Genomic DNA, 19,355 nt, shown 5'->3' on the forward strand with positions numbered 1-19,355 from the left:
AGCAGCTGCTTTCCACAGTGCGTCTTGGTGTGGCAGTGGGAGGGTTAAGACACGGGGGGTCCCAGGCACAAGGACCTGGGGTCCGGACCACCTGCCACACCCAGCAGCTGCCCCACGACACCCCACCCATGGCTCACCATGTGTGCGCCCAGGGCCCTCCCCCACACGCTGCGGTTCAGGGAGCTGGCGGTGGCCTCATGTGCAACAAACAGCGTGCCTTCAGCAAGCATCCTTGTTTGGATGCAAAAGAAAGGAAGGTTGGAGCACCCCAAATCAGGTCACAAGGACCATGACATGATGATGAAAAGAATCTGGACAGAATCCACCAGGGGTGAATACTCAACAAGAACACACATAGGGAAGAAGGGATCGGTTTTAGAAACCTAACTATAGTTTTTAATTTGTTATAGAAAGAAGGCCCAACAGTGTCCCCAGCTGCCCTTCCAGCCCGAGGCTGTGGCACATGCTGGCTGGGGCCCTGAACCTGGTGGAGAAGTGGAGAAGAGGAGCGGCCGGAGGAAAAGGTGGCCTGGCGACCGCTCAGGAACTGGGCCAGGGCTCAGAGGATGCAGAGGCAGCAGGAACCCCCTGTTCCCCCATCCCCAGAGGAAGAGGAGAGTGGCAGGAGCTGGCCCTGGGAGCATGAGCATACTTGCCTTTTTCGTTTGTTTACTGACTTTTATTTATTTATTTTAAGATTTTATTTATTCATGAGAGACAGACATAGAGAAAGAGAGGCAGAGACATAGGCGGAGGGAGAAGCAGACTCCATGCAGGGAGCCTGATGTGGGACTTGATCCCGGGACTCCAGGATCACGTCCTGAGCCAAAGGCAGACGCTAAACCGCTGAGCCACCCAGGGATCCCTGTTTACTGACTTTTAAAGTAAGTTAAGTGATCTCTCCTCCTGAAAATTAATCCGCTTCATCCAGACTAGGAAATGCCACAAACTTGACATCCTCACCTTTAAATATTTATGACTTCTGAGGGTGATCCCAGCAAAATTTTACGTACTTTGTTATCTATGTTAATTCTAGTAGAAGAAAAGTACAAATTATTAATTTTATGATCACTCCATACTGAATATTCATTAAGATGGGAGACATTCCTGGAACTCATTAGATGTGGAGGCAAAATAAAAAACAAACATATCAAGAAGCATTGTTCATGAATGCAATTACCAAGGTATCTGGATTGTATCCTGAAGGTAATGCGTCTAAAAATAATTTAAACTTATTGGCATTCATTGAATTTGTCCTATAATCACACAGTACTGTTCTGTAGCTTACACATTGCTTTGTAAAGAAACCCATTCACAGAAGCATTGGTCTAAAGTAGTTGATTAAAAAAAAAAAAAACAACCTTGCATTAAAAAGATAGAAGCTGTTCCAAAGCATCTGTCACACAGGCCAGTTACTTTCCCATCTTGTTTTTGCTCTGTCACATGTGACAAATGACGCCACATGAAGAATAGGTTTCCATGTGCCAGGTATCATAATTTCTGAGGAGGAGGGATCATTCCTTGCCTTTTCTCTTCCATTTAAGAGCAATCACAATGCAAATGAGCAAGGACAATGTCATTAAAGACCCCACCTTCAATCTGCTCTATTTTACACACACACACACACACACACACACAACCAGAAAGAAATAGAAAACAAGTGGGAAGGTTTCTTTGCCATGGACAGCACAAATGTCAAAACACTGACATGTCCTGCCGATGGCAAGCTGGATTCCACAATTCCCAATACGTTAGTGGAAAGTACAGTGAGCATCATTAGGTCTAGAATGTTCTAGGGTGTTCCAGAGGTAAGCTGGGGAAATCTGCACCAGCAAATAAATTCAAGCAGCATTTTTCATACACATTCTGACTTATGACATTTTCGCTTTGATTTCTCAAAAGTATATGGGTCTGCATGTGTTTGGCTTCACAGTCAATATTTCAGTGCCCAGAATTTGGTACACAGACCTGAATGGTTGCAAGTCAGCCCCCGGAGGCCCTGGTTCTCTCTGCAGAGGGCCCCGTGGGTCCCACCCAGGGTCGCACGCAGAGCCTTAGGGAGGCCTGGGTGGAGATGGTCTCCTGCAGGGCTGTGTGTGAGCCATGCTATGGGGCGCAACCCAGAACTCCACAGGTAGGGGCGGGGGGGGGGGGGGGTCAGGCTCAGGTGCAGGGAGCAAGGGCACTGGAAAAGGGGAGTGGGGGAGGGGGCATCTGCACTTAATAGGTAACAATGACTTAAATTTCAGGCACCTCTGCATTAAGACTGCGCAAATACTGACTTGCGTGACAAACAAAACAATGTACTTAACAAAACCCTACATTTCCAGTGGCAACTATGATTAGGAAGAAAGAAACTTGCAATAAGCCCAGACATGTCCTCTGGCCCATTTAAACCTTTGATGTGAAAACAGAGAATTACAAGAGAAAATAAACTTTTCAGTTACAGGAGAAATTCCTAGAAAAATAAACCTGATAATACAGTATCTCCTTACTTGAAGAAAAGCAAAACACTCTTGAATTACCAGGAAAAAAAAAAAAAAAAGTAAGGTTAAGTGTGATAACAAGAGATTCTAAGAAAAACGGTTACTCGAACTTTTCATTTAAATCAGAAAAAAATAATAACTTGTACGGAAATTCGGGGAGACGAAGTTCCTCAGGACAGACGGAGAGGGGGCAGTAAATGACTTTACCAATTGTGCAAGGTTTAAAACTGTCTTCTATATGAGATCACTGTTTCCACTGACAGGTAAAATCATCTCATCATGAATGCTTGTTGGAGAAATGTCCTGGCACTGAGCTGTACATGATGGAAAGGACATGGCACAGACAGGGACTAGAAGGTCTAGCCTGGTAGGAGGCTGGGGACCCTGAAAGGTGGCTTCTCCACCTCTACCTCCCATTGACCTTTTCACCAAGAGCAAGAGCCCTTGCCCTTGGGGTTCCAGCCTGGAGCTACTGCACCACCCCTTCCTCCCTGAACCACGACCTCAGCACACTTACATCTCAACTATTTGTTTCCTTTCTGTACTTGTGCCCTACCAGCCAATCTCCTGCAGCAAGAGTGTGCACCATGCCAGGGCAGCAGAGTCCAACATTGTCCAGAGCGGAAATAAGCCTGATTATTCATATTTAGCATAGACAGCAGAGGGGCAAAATACCCTCCTCCGGATTGCTGGGGGCCTTGCTCTTACATCATGAAATGTAAGGCCTTTCTAGGTGAAAAACCAGGTGAGGGAGCACCTGAGACTGGTCAGAAGTAAAGGATGCTCCTTTACTTCCCCCAGGGCTCTCCTCCCTGCTCCACTGGGAGCATTTCTACAAATTATAGGAGTGGGTGGGACTGGGGAGAGGGAGAGGAGGTCCGCCTCGGAGTTTACACTTTTGCACAGTAAGCACCATTAGCCCATCACAAAACTCTCCCCAGGGACACAAAATACTACACAGGTTCCTGCCGCCTGTTCCTGTCTCCCCTGGGAATTGGGGACTCAAACCCTCCTGTCCCCAGCATCTGGCACAATGCTTATTAGGCCCTTTCTTTAGCTTCAATGAAGTTGAAATAAAAACCCATGTGGTTTATGCCATTTCTCACAGGCAGAAAAGCTAAACAAACAAACAAAACTTCTAAAGGAGAATGAAACCTTAGAACGGTCTGAGGCCCAAAAGAAAAGAAAACCCTCTTCACCTCATGAGAGAGAGTGGCATTCCAAGGCAGAGGTCAGCAAAGTACGGCTAAATCTGACTGTCGTCTGTTTCTGTAAATAAAGTTTTATTGGAACACAGCCATGCTCGTTCGTTTGCACAGGGTAGCTTCTGCACTTCAGCGGGAGAGCTAGTGGTTGTGCAGAGACCGTCTGCCCTGAGATGAGAGGAAGGCATCAGAGGAGAAAGTAGGGTGGGGGAGTCAAAATAACACCATACATTTCCATCTGTGTTACACCTGGAGACAGCCTGATTCCCCCTTTGGATATAAGCTGCCAGCTTATGTCCTTCAGAAATGTAATACCCTTGACTAAAAAACACGCTATCTTGTTACAGGCCCTGCTGAAAACGAGGAAGCAAGTCATGCAATCATTTATGAAGCCAGCACACTTTGGGGATTAATTTCCGCTACCTATGGCTCTTCTAGTTCGTTTTTCATACACAATACGAAAGTACGGTTTTCATACACAAGATACATCCTACAGTATCGTTCTTTCAACTTTAACAGAGGTGAAGTTATAATAAGTTAGACCTTCAATTCTAGAAGGGTCCAAATCTTTTCTCCTTCTCGGGTCATTTAAGAGCATGAATATAAGTGTTATGTTTCTCCCTATGAAACAGTAAGAATAATTGAGCTAAATGATATAATGTGCACTAAAATTGCAAATATCCTATGAACACTAATTCTTTCCTCAGATTTAACACATTATTATGCTCATGAGCTTGTGCCGATGTAAAGAACATGTATTTTATGTACACTACAAAAATGTTTTTCTTGTTTATATCTGAAGTTCTCAGACCTATTATGTTTTTCCTACAAAATTAAGAAATGTACAATAACAATTTATTCAAAATATATCTACCCCAAATACCCTGTTGTTATATATCATTTCAAATGCACCTTTCTTTCCTTCAAATATTTAGATATGTAAGAGTTGCTACTGGGGTTATTTTAGGTTTATGATTTCATTCCTTGTTTTTATTATTGAAACCGAAATAAGCATTTTTTGGAAGTCTGAAATTATGACAAACACACCTCAAATCCCCTCTATAATATCACTGAATAGGAAACAGACTTATGAGTATAGTTAAAAGGTATGGCCTATGATTCTAAGATATATACTCTAGTTTTCACATTTAACAATAATACAGTAACTTGGAAAAGTATTGAAAATAGAGCATAATAAGCACTAAATTGCTTGTCTTTCATTACAGGAAAAAAGAAAGAAAGAAATGTTGAATAAATTAGATCTTTAAAAGAAAAAAAAAGAAAACAGGGCAATTCTGGAATCCATTGCCCCCAGCCCCTGCCCAGCTATCTCCCTCCTAGGTGCGAGCTTCCACTGTGCAAATGCACCTGGGTGGCCTGGGTGGCCTGAGTGGCCTCCGCCTCTAACCTGCAGGCTGATTCCCTCCCTGTCTATTAACGTCCACAGGATGCAGATGTCGGCATCCTCTCCCATCTCCTGGGGGCTCAGAATAGATCTCATTTAAAGGCTCTTGTGTGAATGGGCAGCCAACTCTCAGGTGTCCTGGCTCATTCTCACCATCACTCATCTCAAAAGCATTCTGGGAGCTTAGGAATGACTCAGGTCAAGCCGTCCCCACCCCTGCAAACTGAATGCCATTCTAATGGCTCAATGCAACGTGGGTGTGGACAGTCACTGGTCCCACAGGGAGTCCTGGGGCCCAGGATCCAGCATTTACCATTCTGTTCTTCCTTCTGAAAACAGGGCCATCATTCTCCTGCCCTGAGTTCCTTCCTGGGTCTTTGTGGAACTACCAAATTTTACATGTGAAAGCTACAAGCATATAAGTCATACACAATGTAGAGATACTCTTGACTTTCCGTGTGCAGAGGAGTACATGCCACTAGCATTAGTGGCACCTTGCAGGTGGGTCCCTTTGCTTTCTTCAAGTTCCTTTAAATGATGTATACGCGTAGCCACATGTTCCTTGTGAACTACAAAGACTTAATGAGACCCAGCAGCCCTAGGCGGCCAAGGAAAGCCTGGCTCCTCCCACCCCGCTCTCTTGGCTAATCTGTGCGGCCACAACAGTGCTATCTCTGAGCACGTTTGCCACCACAGCATTTTCCTTCATTCAAAATTCTACCCATGAATGACATCACGAACAACTGGAACTTCAAGCAGCAAATAAACAACTCATGAATGCACAAAAACAATGGCAAATAGCTCCCGGAATGAAATGAATAAACTTGTTTTAATTGGATAGAAGCAGAACAGAAGTAGAATTGTTTTTCTGAGGGTAACTCCAGGCCATTTAAAGCTAATAGTTCTCAAATGCTGCCCTGATCGCCTTGCTTGGCTGCTCCCCCCACGTCCTGTGGGCAGGACAGAACGTGCGTGCGGACAGGGGTCGCATGTGCCCCGGAGCAGGCAGCTGCGCCATCAGGGACCGCCCGGACGGACGCCTCTCCACGTCCAACGCGCCCCGCAGCACGGTGCCCATCAGCTAGCTGCGCTCTGGCGAGTGGGGCCATGGGCACGAGTTTCTGTTCTCTCGGGTTTATGCTCCAAGGTGTGGCAAACTGTAGGTCAACATCAGCATTCAGACTCTGCTGCACACAGAGAGATTTACATTCAAACCAAGTACTATTTATTAAAATTTCAGTAACGAAAAATGTGAAGTGCTAAGTTACAAACTGTCTTTACCGAGTTCATTTACTGAAAAATAAAATCAGCAGCCATGGATGGCCAGGCCTTCCCAGGAAGTGGGCCAGGAAAACGGCGGTTCCTCCCACCGGCCCCACCTGGACCTGCAGGTGACCCCCCCCAGCCCCCTCCCCCACTTCACAACCCGGCAGCCCCTGGGGCAGATTAGGCTACTACACATGCCCTCTCGGCCAAAGAGTGCCAAAGTGTAGTGTTTCCAGTCACTCACACTGGAGTCTCTGCAGAGAAAGGGCTCTGGAGACTCACTTCTCCAGCCTTGGGAGAACTCAGTGGCTGGACCCGATAGGCATCTTACACACTTATTTGCCAGGAGGGACCTCCCACACGGGAGGCGCTGGAGCCCAGGACACCTGAGCCAGGGGTCCAGCCTGGCATCTCTCAAGGCCTCGGAGGGATTCGAAAGAGCAGGCAGGATGGACACATGGACACCCTGGCCCCCCAGTCCTCCTGGAGGCCAGACCCACAACGGTTACACACAGAGCCAAGAAGAGCGCCTGACGCTGCCCCTGGGCTGGGAGGATGGAGGGGCCCCAGTTTTGGTCCCCGCAGCTGCACGCGTGATCACACACGTCCCCCACTCTTGTCCCTTCTCTAGTGAGAAGAAAGCCCAGTGAGGGAACAACACAGCCAAGCACAGCAAGATCCAGCTTCCCAAAGTGCTGAAGGCTCGGGGAGGGGGAAACAGTCAACTCAGGGTGAAGACATCACTCCTTCCACGAGAAGAAGGCTAGCCTGTCTGCGTAGACTGGCCTGGTCCCATTTCCAGTTCCTTCAAGCTGAGCAGAAGCCTCTGCGACTTTTCAGGACGGACTGACAAGTCACATGTGTTCCTAACCACGTCCTTGGGAGCCCAAATGACAAAAGGCAACACAGCAAATTACATTTTGTCATTTCTACTTATTGTACTGAACGGAACATGAACAGGCTTCCAAGCAGCCTGAACAGAGGGTAACAGGGCGGCAGCCAGTCACACAGGAGCGGGGGAGTGGGAATCCGCACCAGCCCTGGGCTACGGGTCACAGGGTGGGCGCCACGGCCACAGCCACAAGTCCCTGCAAAGGCCCTGGATGTGGGGCAAGTAGCCCACTTGCGGCTACTTGCCTCCCACTCTCGCCTCTTGTCGCAGAGCCTCATCTATCAGCTTCTCCAGAGTCTAGGAAGCAGAGACACCAAGGAGACCCACAAGCATAGACGGATTTTCTAAAACATTGCACGTGAGCGTCAACATGGAAATTTCATGATTCTGGCCTGGAAGAGGCAAGAGCAACTCAAGTGGAAGTTGTAACTGCTAATGCAGGTAAGCAAACCGCCAGGAGCAGACCACCAGTCTTCTTCCAATGGAGGAGCTTCTTTAACACCTTGCATGTATGCTACCATATGATGTACGTATTTCACAAAAATTGAGACAAAACCTAAATCCTGAAGACATACCTACATGCTACGTCAAGTCTTCAAACGATACAAGCTACAAATAACTGCACACAAATCCACTCGCAAAACATCCATTTTGCTCACACACAGACTGAGGCCGGGTGGGGTCCTCCTGGCAGCCTTGGATCCTGGCTCACTCCTAGTATTAGCACCGTCCTGCCGGTTTCTCTCTGTGAAACACACGGAGGAATCCGAGCTCCATCCCTGGACGATGAAACCAATCCAGTGTGCAGCTTGAACCTGGCACTCCTGAGCAAGAGCAGAGCCTGCCCAACTAATGGCAGGCGGCCGCACGCGGCACTAACCCAGCTCCAGACCCACCCACGGTTTGGCTGGTCAGGTTGAGTGAGTGAGTGAGTGTCCTTTCTCCCCCCAAAGGAACCAGCATGTCACCTGGAAGACCCAGAAGCAGGCAGCATCACACCTCCCAGGCCCGAAGAGTCTCTCCAGCCCCAGGTTTTTCCTTTAAAAGATAAGAATAACAAGAACCTCCCTCCAAGGAGGTCCTGAGGACTCAACAACAGTTAGAAATGTTTTATAGGGCAGCCCGGGTGGCCCAGCGGTTTAGTGCCGCCTTTGGCCTAGGGCCTGATCCTGGAGACAGGGGATCAAGTCCCATGTCAGGCTCCCTGCATGGAACCTGCTTCTCCCTCTGCCTGTGTCTCTGCCTCATTCTCTCTCTCTCTCATTCTCTGTGTCTCTCATGAATAAATAAATAAAATCTTAAAAAAAATGTTTTATAAATTATAAGGCGCTTTACAGATGTTTGCATAATCACATACATAATTCCACCAGGAGGCAGGTGCTTGGCTGTTAATCTTGTTTATCATCTTCCAGCACCCACCGCCTCACAACTCAGTGCCTCAACCCATTTTCAGGGTTTCTCCCAGCTTCTATGATAGTTTGGAAAAGGAAATTCAAGAGCTGCCATATCCCTCACGAGGCAAAAAACAAAAAACAAAACAAAACAAAAAAAACCCCACACACAAGATGGCAGAATTAGATGATTCTATGCTCCTTTACATTATTAAAATATGAACTGACATCTTTACAACGGCTGACCGAGCTCTACAGATCACGGTCCCTTGTCACCCACTCACTTCACCTAATATGCTCTGCCTTTCTCCTCCTTCGTCAGTCACACTGATCCACTTCTCATTGCGGAACATACCAGCAATCTTCTGCCCCAGGGCCCTTGCACAGGTATTCCTTTGCCTATATGGATTCTCCCCCTAAAGATCTAGAAGACCTGCTTCTTCATCACCTTCAAGCTGTCACCTCTCCCCTCCCTCCCTTCCGCCACTTTATTTTCTGGAGCATCTATTACTACCTATAATACTTCATCATCTGAACACATTACAAAATTAAATTTATTTCCTAGGTTTCAAATATAGGCTTGAACTCTGAGTACCTTTTGTTTTTCTTTTTAGCTTGGGAACCAAACCTGTTTCTTTCTCTCATACACTTTGATATTTTTCAAATGAGTGAAACAGTTTAAAAGTATTCAACAAGTAACAACTGGCATCTTTGTCATGAAAAAAAATTTAACAATTTGATTAACTCTGAAAGTTGAAGGGAGATCTAACCTTTCTGCCTCTGTCCCTCCTGCCCACAGCCCATCTTTCTACCCTCCCAAGCAGCATTAAGCGACATTCCTATCAGTGTGTCCCCCCACCCCCACCCGGTACCACTCCCTGCCCCGAATGAGCACTTAAAGGTGGGAAAATGTAAAAGGACAGGAAACCAACTCCCACATCAGCCTGATGGGTTGGAGATACAGCTGCCTGGCCAATGGATGGCCCTCTCCTCTCCAGTGGCTGCCAAGGCAGAGATGGGTCTGGCAGCGGCAGGTCTCAGAGCAGAGGGAGCTGCTGGTAGCCAGGGGGGGCCTCCCTTGTGCAGGAGGGGGACGGGCTTTCCTGGCCAGATCATTGGGTCTCTAAAAAGGACGTCCGCTTTCAAGGGCTTCAGATACACCTGCATGCCACTGAAGGTGCGTTAAAGATGTGTCGGCCTGATTTGGAAATTATTAGGATAGTGACTAAAATCTACATGTTCACCATTTATGGAAGGCCACAGTGGGGCGCGAGCAGTGGCAGTAAACATTTTACATGTGAGCTTTCCACGTGTGTGGCCATGAACGCTTGGTGTTGCAGAATTAAGGATGAGTTCACAGAAAGAACTCACACCACCCAAACAAAAGAGAGGAGATCCGTTAAGCAGCAGTGGGTGGTGGGGGAGCTGCAAAGAATCGGAAGGCTCTGGAAAAGGAGGCCAACATCCCAGTGTTGGGAAGTTTCTGGAATACTTCCACTGACAGCAAAGATGGGGCACAAGGAGAAATCCTGGGACAGTTACGGGGCAGAGGCTAGAGTGAGCTATACCCAGCAGCCAGGACCCTGGCAAACTGAACCCATAGTTTCTGAGAAGAAAACTGACCCAGCATCACTGGAGGAACCCCAAGAGTATGGAGACAGGACTGAGTGCGGAGTGGCTCCATCAGAACCTTCCAGCGAGGCCACCCCACTGAGAAGGGCGGACGGACGACTCCTGGAACGCTCCATGCCACTGCCCAGGAAACAGCCTACGTGGGGAGCACCGAGCGGCCCCCCGCGACTACTCAGGTGTTCATACACACTGAATCTCCATCGAGTAACTGGCTAAACTGTTAACTCTAGGAAATGCCTCAAGACACGAAGAATTCTGAACATTCCAGCTGAACAGGACAGACTCCAGAGTCGTGGAGATGAATGCTTATCACCCAGAGTTATTCTAGGAACTTAATTAAATGCTCCATGCCAGAGAAACTTGGGTATTTTACTGCTGTGGTTATTTCATTTGGAACGAAGGCTACTAATAAACCAGCCCTACTGATAAGCTAAACTGCAAATAATGATAAGAAGTAAAATGGAATTAAGGTGAGTTCTTCTACTGCATCTTTAAAATTCTGATAGGACCATAAACACCAAAATGTCATTATGCTTAGAAGCTATGTAAACTTTCAGAGAAAATGCTCATTTTAAAATTTCAAAATAAGTAAAGGCTAAAGGATGTTTTAAAATTCATTGTTTGTAAGTTTGTCAGGCTTTCATTATTTAATATTTCCACACCACACGTTATTCAAGTTTCCACTTTTTACCGAACCAGCTGAAAAGTTAATTTTCTGTTGCTGACTATAAAATAAATGTACGCTCCTGGATTTATAACATCCTAAAGAAGGAAGAAATACAGATTTTGCAGTTTTGCAACTCGTGTATTTGGCTAAATAGTACCTAAATATTTTCAATTGAACTGTACGTTTATAAGAAGTCTACTTAGCAAACTAATGAAAGTTCTTTGCAGAAATGTCTTCAGACTTATTTGATAAATATAACTGGAAGACGGAATGAGTAGCAAATGCATTTGTTTGTTTCATCTGTATACACAAAGTGCTGTTTTAGGTCACTTTTATGCCAGAAAACTGTTTTTGAAAACCCTGCTATCATGTAAGAATAAAACAGGTATGTGTTGCCACCCATCACTTGAGCAATTTATCTTCCAAAAAATGCATCCAGGCTTCGGTGAAAGAAACTGACCGCCTGAGTGTCCCTTTCTAGCAACTTCTGTCCTCTGAGTAGTTCAGGAGCTCCAGAATGTTGACAGGGTCCCGGAGTACTACTCCTACCTCCCTCTCACCCTCAAACAAAATCAAGCTGCACACTAATTGGTGCCTTGTTTAATACTGCTTATTGCTCAGAGTTTCTAAAGCACGATTTGCATAGTTTTTAAACTTATTAAGAACGTCCTGGCCTATTTCCAAAACTTCTCTTCATGCTTCTGCACCCCCCGCCCCTGCCATTGGTCCAGCGGGTGCCTGGGACCCTGCACCCGGGACAGGGAAGGAGGCACTGGCAGGCTGTGGTGTGGGGCCAAGTCCCCTGCGGGGGGGGGGGGGGGGGGGGCATGGGCGTGGCTTCTGCTGCAGGCCGGGAACTCTCAGCCTCACCCACCCTAGTCCCTACTTCCCTGGCTTCCCACCGCCAGCACCTGGCAGTGCGGCCACGCCAGTTCAGGGGTTCTCTAAGGAGGGGATCCAAACCTCGCCCTGGGAAACACTGCTGCATTTATTTATGAAGACTCCCTACAGCGCGAGCACAGCAGCATCTTTATTCGGCAGCTTTTGCATTTCACCTGGTGAGTACTCTCCAGACCCAGAACCCAGAGACAGGGCGCTCTGAACTCTGCTCTCCCCCACCCTCACCCCGAAAGGCTGTTTTTGCAGTGCACTGATGGGAAGGGCAGGGGAGGGAGCTGCATCGCCCTGGTTTGTTGACCCCAGTGGGCAGCGGCAGCCTCCTTCCCGGCAGCCTCCTTCCCGAGGGGCTGGGTAGATTACTGGTGCACGATGCTTACCAGGGAGGCGTGTGGCCCCAGGCTGCCATCTGCTAGGAAGGAAGTCCTCTCTCGGAGGATGCTGGAGAGACTGGCAGCTAATGTAAGAGACTGGCAGCTAATGTAAACAAAACCAACTCAGCCCATAGACCCCCACTGCATTTTTTAAAAATATGGACAGCCTATGAATTTTGGTTTGTTTACATCTTCCCTTCTGCCTTTGAAAGTGGGGTCACAGTCACATCATTAGGAAGGTAGAAAAACCATTTCTCTTCATTCAAAAATTCAGTTAAATGATTTCTTTTTTTTCAGAAAAAAAAATCTTGAAAATAAGAGAGGCACTCGTGAAATAATCTGGTCCCCAAAAGATTACCACCTAGCAACAACTGATTAGTTAACTTATTGGTCCTTAGGCAAATTCTAAATTGGTTAGTTTTCAAATACACTCATCATTAAGTAGGTTAATGACTCATTTCTTAGGAAACTGTTAATGGACTTATTCATAAGGAGGAGAATATGTATTTCACTTATGGAATAAATCTATCACAAAGACACCTCATGCCATAACCAGATCAAGCATCTAGCTTGAACCCATCACAAATGGCAAGGACATACGTTTTTCCCAGGTAACAGAGGCTTTTCCACTGGAATCATGCCAAGAATTTTCTTCTTCTTTCTTTTCTTCTTTTTTTTTTTTTTTTTAACAAGTAAGCACATGATCTTGAATGTTTGCCAAACCTTCGCTCTTCTGCTTCCCCGGTACACACTGCCCACATGATCGTGAGCAGGCGTGTCTCCCTGATTCACAGCACGCTTCCTTACCTAGGTGCCTCTGTATCCTCTGCTTCTGTCGGCCAGCAGACCTGCTAGTCTACCCATGAAGCAAAATGTTCCAAAGTCAAAAAAAAAAAAAAAAAAAAGGGACAGATACCACTTGTACAAACACTGAGTTGTTCTGGAGCGAATACGACAGCCCTGGGAGGAAGTTATTCAGTGGTACACAAAAGACCCACAGAGACAGGGCATACTCTATTCTTTCTTGATAATATTTACAAACATTTCCACCAACGAATTAAATGGTGACCTTGGAAAAGAGGTCTGACCTCCCTGGGCCTCTGTGTACGCAGGCTTAAATGAGTTTTATTATACCAACCGTTCCCAACTCCTCTCCCTTGAAACGACCTTGCATTCTCTCCTGATCCTCACCACACTGTGTGGACAGAATTTTCATGTATTTGGTGGTGGGAGGGTGGAGAGGCATCTTCTCAAGGATAATGTATAGTCAGCTTTGTTGAAACAAAAAGCAGCTAGAGGAATAGGAGCTTTCAGTGTTGCAGACCACTGGGACCCCAGGAAGTGAGACTGGAAAGCCCCAGAACGGATGACCAGCCAACAAACCTGGAACCACCACTCTGAAGCCACCAAAACAGTGACGGCTGTGAAAGTCCTATCAGATCCTGAGCTCTGCATACTGCCAGGCGTAAAACGGGTTTAAAAAAATTAGGGGGGGGATCCCTGGGTGGCGCAGTGGTTTGGCGCCTGCCTTTGGCCCGGGGCGCGATCTTGGGGACCCGGGATCGAGTCCCACGTCGGGCTCCCGGTGCATGGAGCCTGCTTCTCCCTCTGCCTGTGTCTCTGCCTCTCTCTCTCTCTCTCACTGTGTGCCTATCATAAATAAATAAAAATAAAAAAAAAATTAGGGGGCTTAAAAAAAAAATTAGGGGGCTTCCCTTCCATGTCCTACTTCCTGCTTAACTGCCCACATTTTACTCAGAATCAATAAATACATGGAAGAAAAAAAGAGGGAAATTCAGTAAGTATCAGCCAAGCGAAATAGAAAACAAAACAGCTACCTGGAAAGTTGCCTGAGACGGGTCTAGGCTAAAATCCTAATGTAACTGTTGGCTCTGAGCTTCCCCAGCAGACAGTTTGTAGCACTCAGAGACAGTATGATGGGATGTAAGAGCACAGGCTGCCGAGTCAGACCTGAGGAGGCAGGACCGCAGGACAAGGCAGGACAAGGATGGTCAATGGGCACCTTCTGAGGCTCACCCAACAGTATGCCTCTCAGCTCTCGGAACCTGGCCAAGGCCCGGGGCCTCTCTCTGCTGCAGATTCCTCATTCCCAAGGAGTGGCCCTGCCTAATGTCACTGGGCTTGGGAGTATAATGTGATAATACAGGGAAGAAAATGTCTCGATGCCATGAAGTGAGGAAAAAAACAGTGCCTGGATTTTAAACAATTCTTTTGACCTAAAGGAGATAGGGCAACACAATACTCTTCCAATACTGATCAGCATAATGGTTACAATTTCACCAGCACCAGCTCCAGCTGCCTTCTTTCACTGCGCATCAGGTTCTGGGATTCTTAGTAGCACCTAATTCAGAGGCAAATGATGGGCCCTCTCCCCTGAGTAACTATTTTTACATTTGGACAGAGGAAGCACTACGTCACACTCATAAATGCTAGAGATCAGGCATTAATACTATGTAAAAGCATAAATCCTTCTTAGGATAAACATACGGATTTTAAGGTAATTATTAAAATCACATAATATAACGAAATCTATCATAATCCCCATTTTTACACACTGAAAAAATTGCAATTTAATACTAGACTACAATCATTCACCCAACGATTTATACCAACACCCTATGGATAGATTAAAGCACCAGTAAGACTATAATTATACTTAAGGTTGTAAAGTTTTAACATGATTAGAGAACACGTCATTATTCAGTATTTGAGTTTCACAAAGACAAAATTCCCACCAAGCCTCTTGGGGCATGATTAGATGAGACATGGAGCCCCCACCCCTCCACACACACACACACACACACACACACACACACAATATTTATTTCTGGAAAATTTGATACTGTTTAAAATCAATACTAAAGAACACCTGGGTGGCTCAGCCAGTTGAGCATCAGATCTTGATTTTGGTTCAGGTCATGATCTTAGGATCATGAGACTGAGTCTGGCTTAGGGCTCCACACTCAGCACAGAGTCGGCTTGTCCCTCTCCCCTCTGCTCCTCCCTCACTCCTCTCTCTAAAATAAATTAGTAAAATCTTAAAAACCAATAAATAAAATAAAATAAAAACTAAAAACAAAATAAAACAAAAAAAAACAACCAGTATTGACAAGGTGCTGTGTATACGGTCATTTATCTTAAGGCATATTACGTACCACAATATTTAACCAAATATTCCAAATTCCACTAAAAGCACAATAGGCAAGGAGTATTTTATAAATCTTGTTTGTGGGTGTAAATATTATGTATGGCATAAGAAAATGGGGCCAAATCTGAAGACACATTTGTCTGCTCAAGGTTTACAACGTCTCTGAACATGTTAAAGTGACTTTATGCAAATTTAATATTTTTCTAGTGTAATCGCTGAGAAATCAGAACCGCTAACTTGACTATTTTACCGCTTATAAACGTGCAGCCTTTAAATTTTAACCCAATTCTATCCCAGCGTTCCCATGCAATGAATTCAATTAAGCAGCAAGAGTACCATGCACAGAAGGATCTTGTATTATTCGCATCCACTGAGCAAAATGGTAGTGTACAACGTGTATTTCAACTCCCTCTATTCAAACTTCCTTCTGTGCCTTTTATTTTCGTGTGCCGTTAACTCAAGTCTCTGTGGCTATCTAGAAAGAAATCGAATCATCACTAGCAGTTCTCAGCCTCAGCATTTGCCCCATCTTGAATGATGACTCCACTCGTCCTCCTCAGAAAAAAAAAAACAAACCTACCAATGAACTCAGTCTGCAATGATCTACCTTGAATGATTCAAAAAACCACAGTGATCTTGAAGAACACATTCAAATAGATAAAATCAACACAAGAGTCTCCCCATTTATATTTAGATAGTACGTTTCTACTTGATCAGTAACATGGTTACAACTGATCACATTGGAGGGTCAGAAAATTTTTTTTCATTTGTTTATTAAAATGTCTTGCTCATCTTGAATAGAAAGACATTCTCCTCATGTCTGTAGTAGAGAAAATCTGCAGCGAATTCTCCTACAATTAGTGGAGTCCGTGAAGACCAGGCTTTGGGCGGGGCTTCACTTCCCTCTGAGTTTTTCCTCACTCTACTTGGCAGTGCAGATAAAAAGAGTAAAGTTACATTTTCCCTTAAGTTTCTAAGGTGAAATGGGAACACTTGATTCTGTGCTACCCAAAAAACAAAACAAAACAAAAAACCCTCTCAACTTGCCAAATCTGATACCAAAAGTTAACTAGCTCTTGGAACTATGCTTCTACAGAAAATGCATTAGTGGGAATTTTAACAGAAAACCCATTATACCCATGCTGGTAGTAAATAAAAGTGCTGCGAGTCCTCCTCCTCTCCAGAAAAACAGAGAGATTCATTTAATACATATAATTCCAAAGAAAATAATTATAATTAATTATCTATTAAAATTCCTTTTGTGGGGGAGTGGGCCTGTGCAAGAGCAAATGAATCAAACAATCACTGGAGGTTTTCCTACCATGTCTGACAACCAAAAAAAAAAAAAAAAAAAAATCAAAACAGAGCAGGAGGGGCTACCCTAGTTAAATCAACCCTAAAAGAGAACCTCCAAACCCAACACTAGGTCCAGCAGCTGAAAGTTTAAGGGTTCTGTTTTTCTCTCAATAAAGCCCATGTTAAAAGCCAAAACGATCAGTTTAAAAAAATGTATATCGTAATTATTAATTTTCATATTGACAATACCTCTTGACATACAAACAAATTATAAAAGGTAATCAAAAGTACGGTCTTAATATAGTTTCAGCTTTAGGACGCTGTTTTCCTTGATTACGTCATTTTACTACGTAATTTAAAACACTACTTCATTGCAATTGATAATTATCTATGAACGAAATCTCAAGTTGGGTAAAGACGGGGGGAAAACATGGTTCTTGGAGACTGGAGTGGAATTAGCAACGAAGAAGAAAAGACATGCATCTCTTAAAAAAGGCGTTAGCTCCATTTTTAGACGACCGTGAGTTGTTTCTTTTTAAGAACACTCATTGACAAAAGTGACTTTCCTATAAACCCTCATAGTTTCAAGGCAATAAGTATCAATAGTGTCAGTGAGTTTATTAGCAGGATCCTTCAGGAGAGCATTTTAACTGTTCTTGATTTTTATGATCTGCTGGACCTCCCAATGGCCGAGGCCACAGGAGTGAGAGGGTTATAATTACCCCATTTTACAGACAGAGAAAGTGAGAAAGTGGGGTTAAATGGTTCTCCTCTGTCACACAATGACTCATTAAGATCAGCAACCAGAAACCTGGTTTCCTGATTCCTGGTTTAATGTTCCACATACTATGCTTCCTTCTACGAAGTACTATTTTTGTAAAGGTTTCTCTTTCAATAAAGGAAGTAGAACAAGTCACGTGACTTTCATTCACGAAAGCCTGTGTGTTTTCATTAGCACCTTGGTTGTCTGTTCCTGGGAACAGGGCAGGAGCAGTGTTCATTATTATCTTATTACGACCAGAGCTGGCCAACCAAAGCAGGAGAGCACGCAAAACAGAAAAATAAAGGGCATGTGGTTTGTCAAGCAATCTCATTGGAGTTCTAAAAATATTCAGGTTCTTTGCTTTCAGACTTCCAATAGGCAATCCTTTTAAACATAAATCGTGATTATCTTGTTCCTTTGGAGACGTTCCTGCTGTCCCCAAATTCTGTGACCATAGGATATGAACAAATAGTCCTCTTATCAATCAGAATTTAAACAGAGATGCTTTCAGTGGTAACTCGTATCTAATCTGCCTTATACATACATAAAAACCAATTTTAGAACAAAAATCCCACCAAAGAAGAACAGTTAGATAGCACCTTTTATGATATATATACACCAACCTACAGTCGTAGCACAAACATGTATACAGTTAATTTTTAAATGCTGTTTTAAAGCATAGTAAATTCCACACTGTATTTTCAGTTCCAAAACAACAACGTTCTGACAGATTGGTTCAATGTTCTACGTACGCACCCGCAAAGCACACAGAGAAAGGGCCTTCCTTTGCTTCCCAATAAGATGGGTAATTTACAGTTCAAGTTTTATTTGCTCTGGATTAATCCATAACTATTGTGTTATACAGATTATTATCATATATTAACCCAGAGCATGCACATACACACACACACACACACACACACACCCCTAAAGTGCACTGACTTGCTTCTGGCACCGAAATCCCACCATCCCCCAACTCTACTGTAAACAACTATCAAACGTTGTTGCAGAAATCTTGTGTCTTTGTTACCACTTATGCAAATGCCAAACCCTACTGCAGAACCCCAAATCATTCTGCTTCAGCATAATTAATGACATTTCCCCATGTGGAGACGGAGGAGCTCAGTGTGAACAGACACCTATGCCACTTCTGAGCGCCAGGCCATGCACACAATGACCCAGGAAGTTTTTTTCTCCTATTTCATCTTCAAAGAAATGCTTTCCAAGTCTTCCTCCCTATAAATCATCCTCCCAAAGGACGCTTATCTCCCGTGAACTCTTTATTTATGAGCACCACAGACAAATTTCTACATGCACACGTGAGTTAAATAAAAGTGGATGTTCATTTTGAGTTCCTTTCTGGCTCCACAGACCACAGCGCAGGTTCCACATTCATTAAGATGACATCCTTGTCTTTCCTGTTCTACTGTTCTTGTGTCAAATCAGTTCACTAGAAATCCATTTCGCATGTAGCCCTCTTAAAAAACTGTGGTTCTGGCACAATGGATCAATTGCAGTTCTCGATTTTGCTTAAAAATAGTCCTTTCTCTTCTTAAAAAGGTGTTTACCATAATGCTCACAGAGACTTTGGGAAAACGGCAAGCAAATTCAATCTCATCTTTGTTCAGCCACCACCGAGTCTACGAACTGCTGTTTTGGTTTCAGGAGTCCTGAGTCCTATAGGTTGAAAGGAATTTTATACTGGTGGGAAAACAAACAGAACAAGCTAAATCAGGTCTCTAACTAAACTTATCTCTCGCAGTTTAACATTTTCCCCGAGTCTGAAAAGGGCATTATATCATAACATGAATCACGTTTCTTAATGTATCTCCCTTATCAGAAAGGCCTTGAATCCTTTCAGGCTGGTAGAGGCAAACCCCAGCTCACTCCTCCTGCTCCTGCAGGAACCCAC

General features: G+C 44.7%; 1 protein-coding gene across 3 annotated transcripts in view; it reads right to left on the reverse strand.

Annotated features, from left to right (window-relative positions):
* Nucleotides 1–19,355, reverse strand: part of IRS2 (insulin receptor substrate 2) — a 30,907-nt gene that overhangs the window by 5,402 nt on the left and 6,150 nt on the right. The window contains exon 2 of one of the 3 annotated variants that reach the window (XM_072761006.1): nucleotides 658–19,120. The exons of 1 other annotated variant lie outside the window; for it this stretch is intronic. In XM_072761006.1, the coding sequence (XP_072617107.1) occupies nucleotides 19,068–19,120 (53 nt within the window). In that variant the 3' untranslated portion in view covers nucleotides 658–19,067. Of the gene's footprint in view, nucleotides 1–657; nucleotides 19,145–19,355 lie in introns of those variants that run through there. One more of the 3 variants, XM_072761008.1, reaches the window with a different exon arrangement.

The sequence above is a fragment of the Vulpes vulpes genome, chromosome 6 (assembly GCF_048418805.1).
Source record: "Vulpes vulpes isolate BD-2025 chromosome 6, VulVul3, whole genome shotgun sequence".
Lineage (NCBI taxonomy): Eukaryota > Metazoa > Chordata > Mammalia > Carnivora > Canidae > Vulpes > Vulpes vulpes.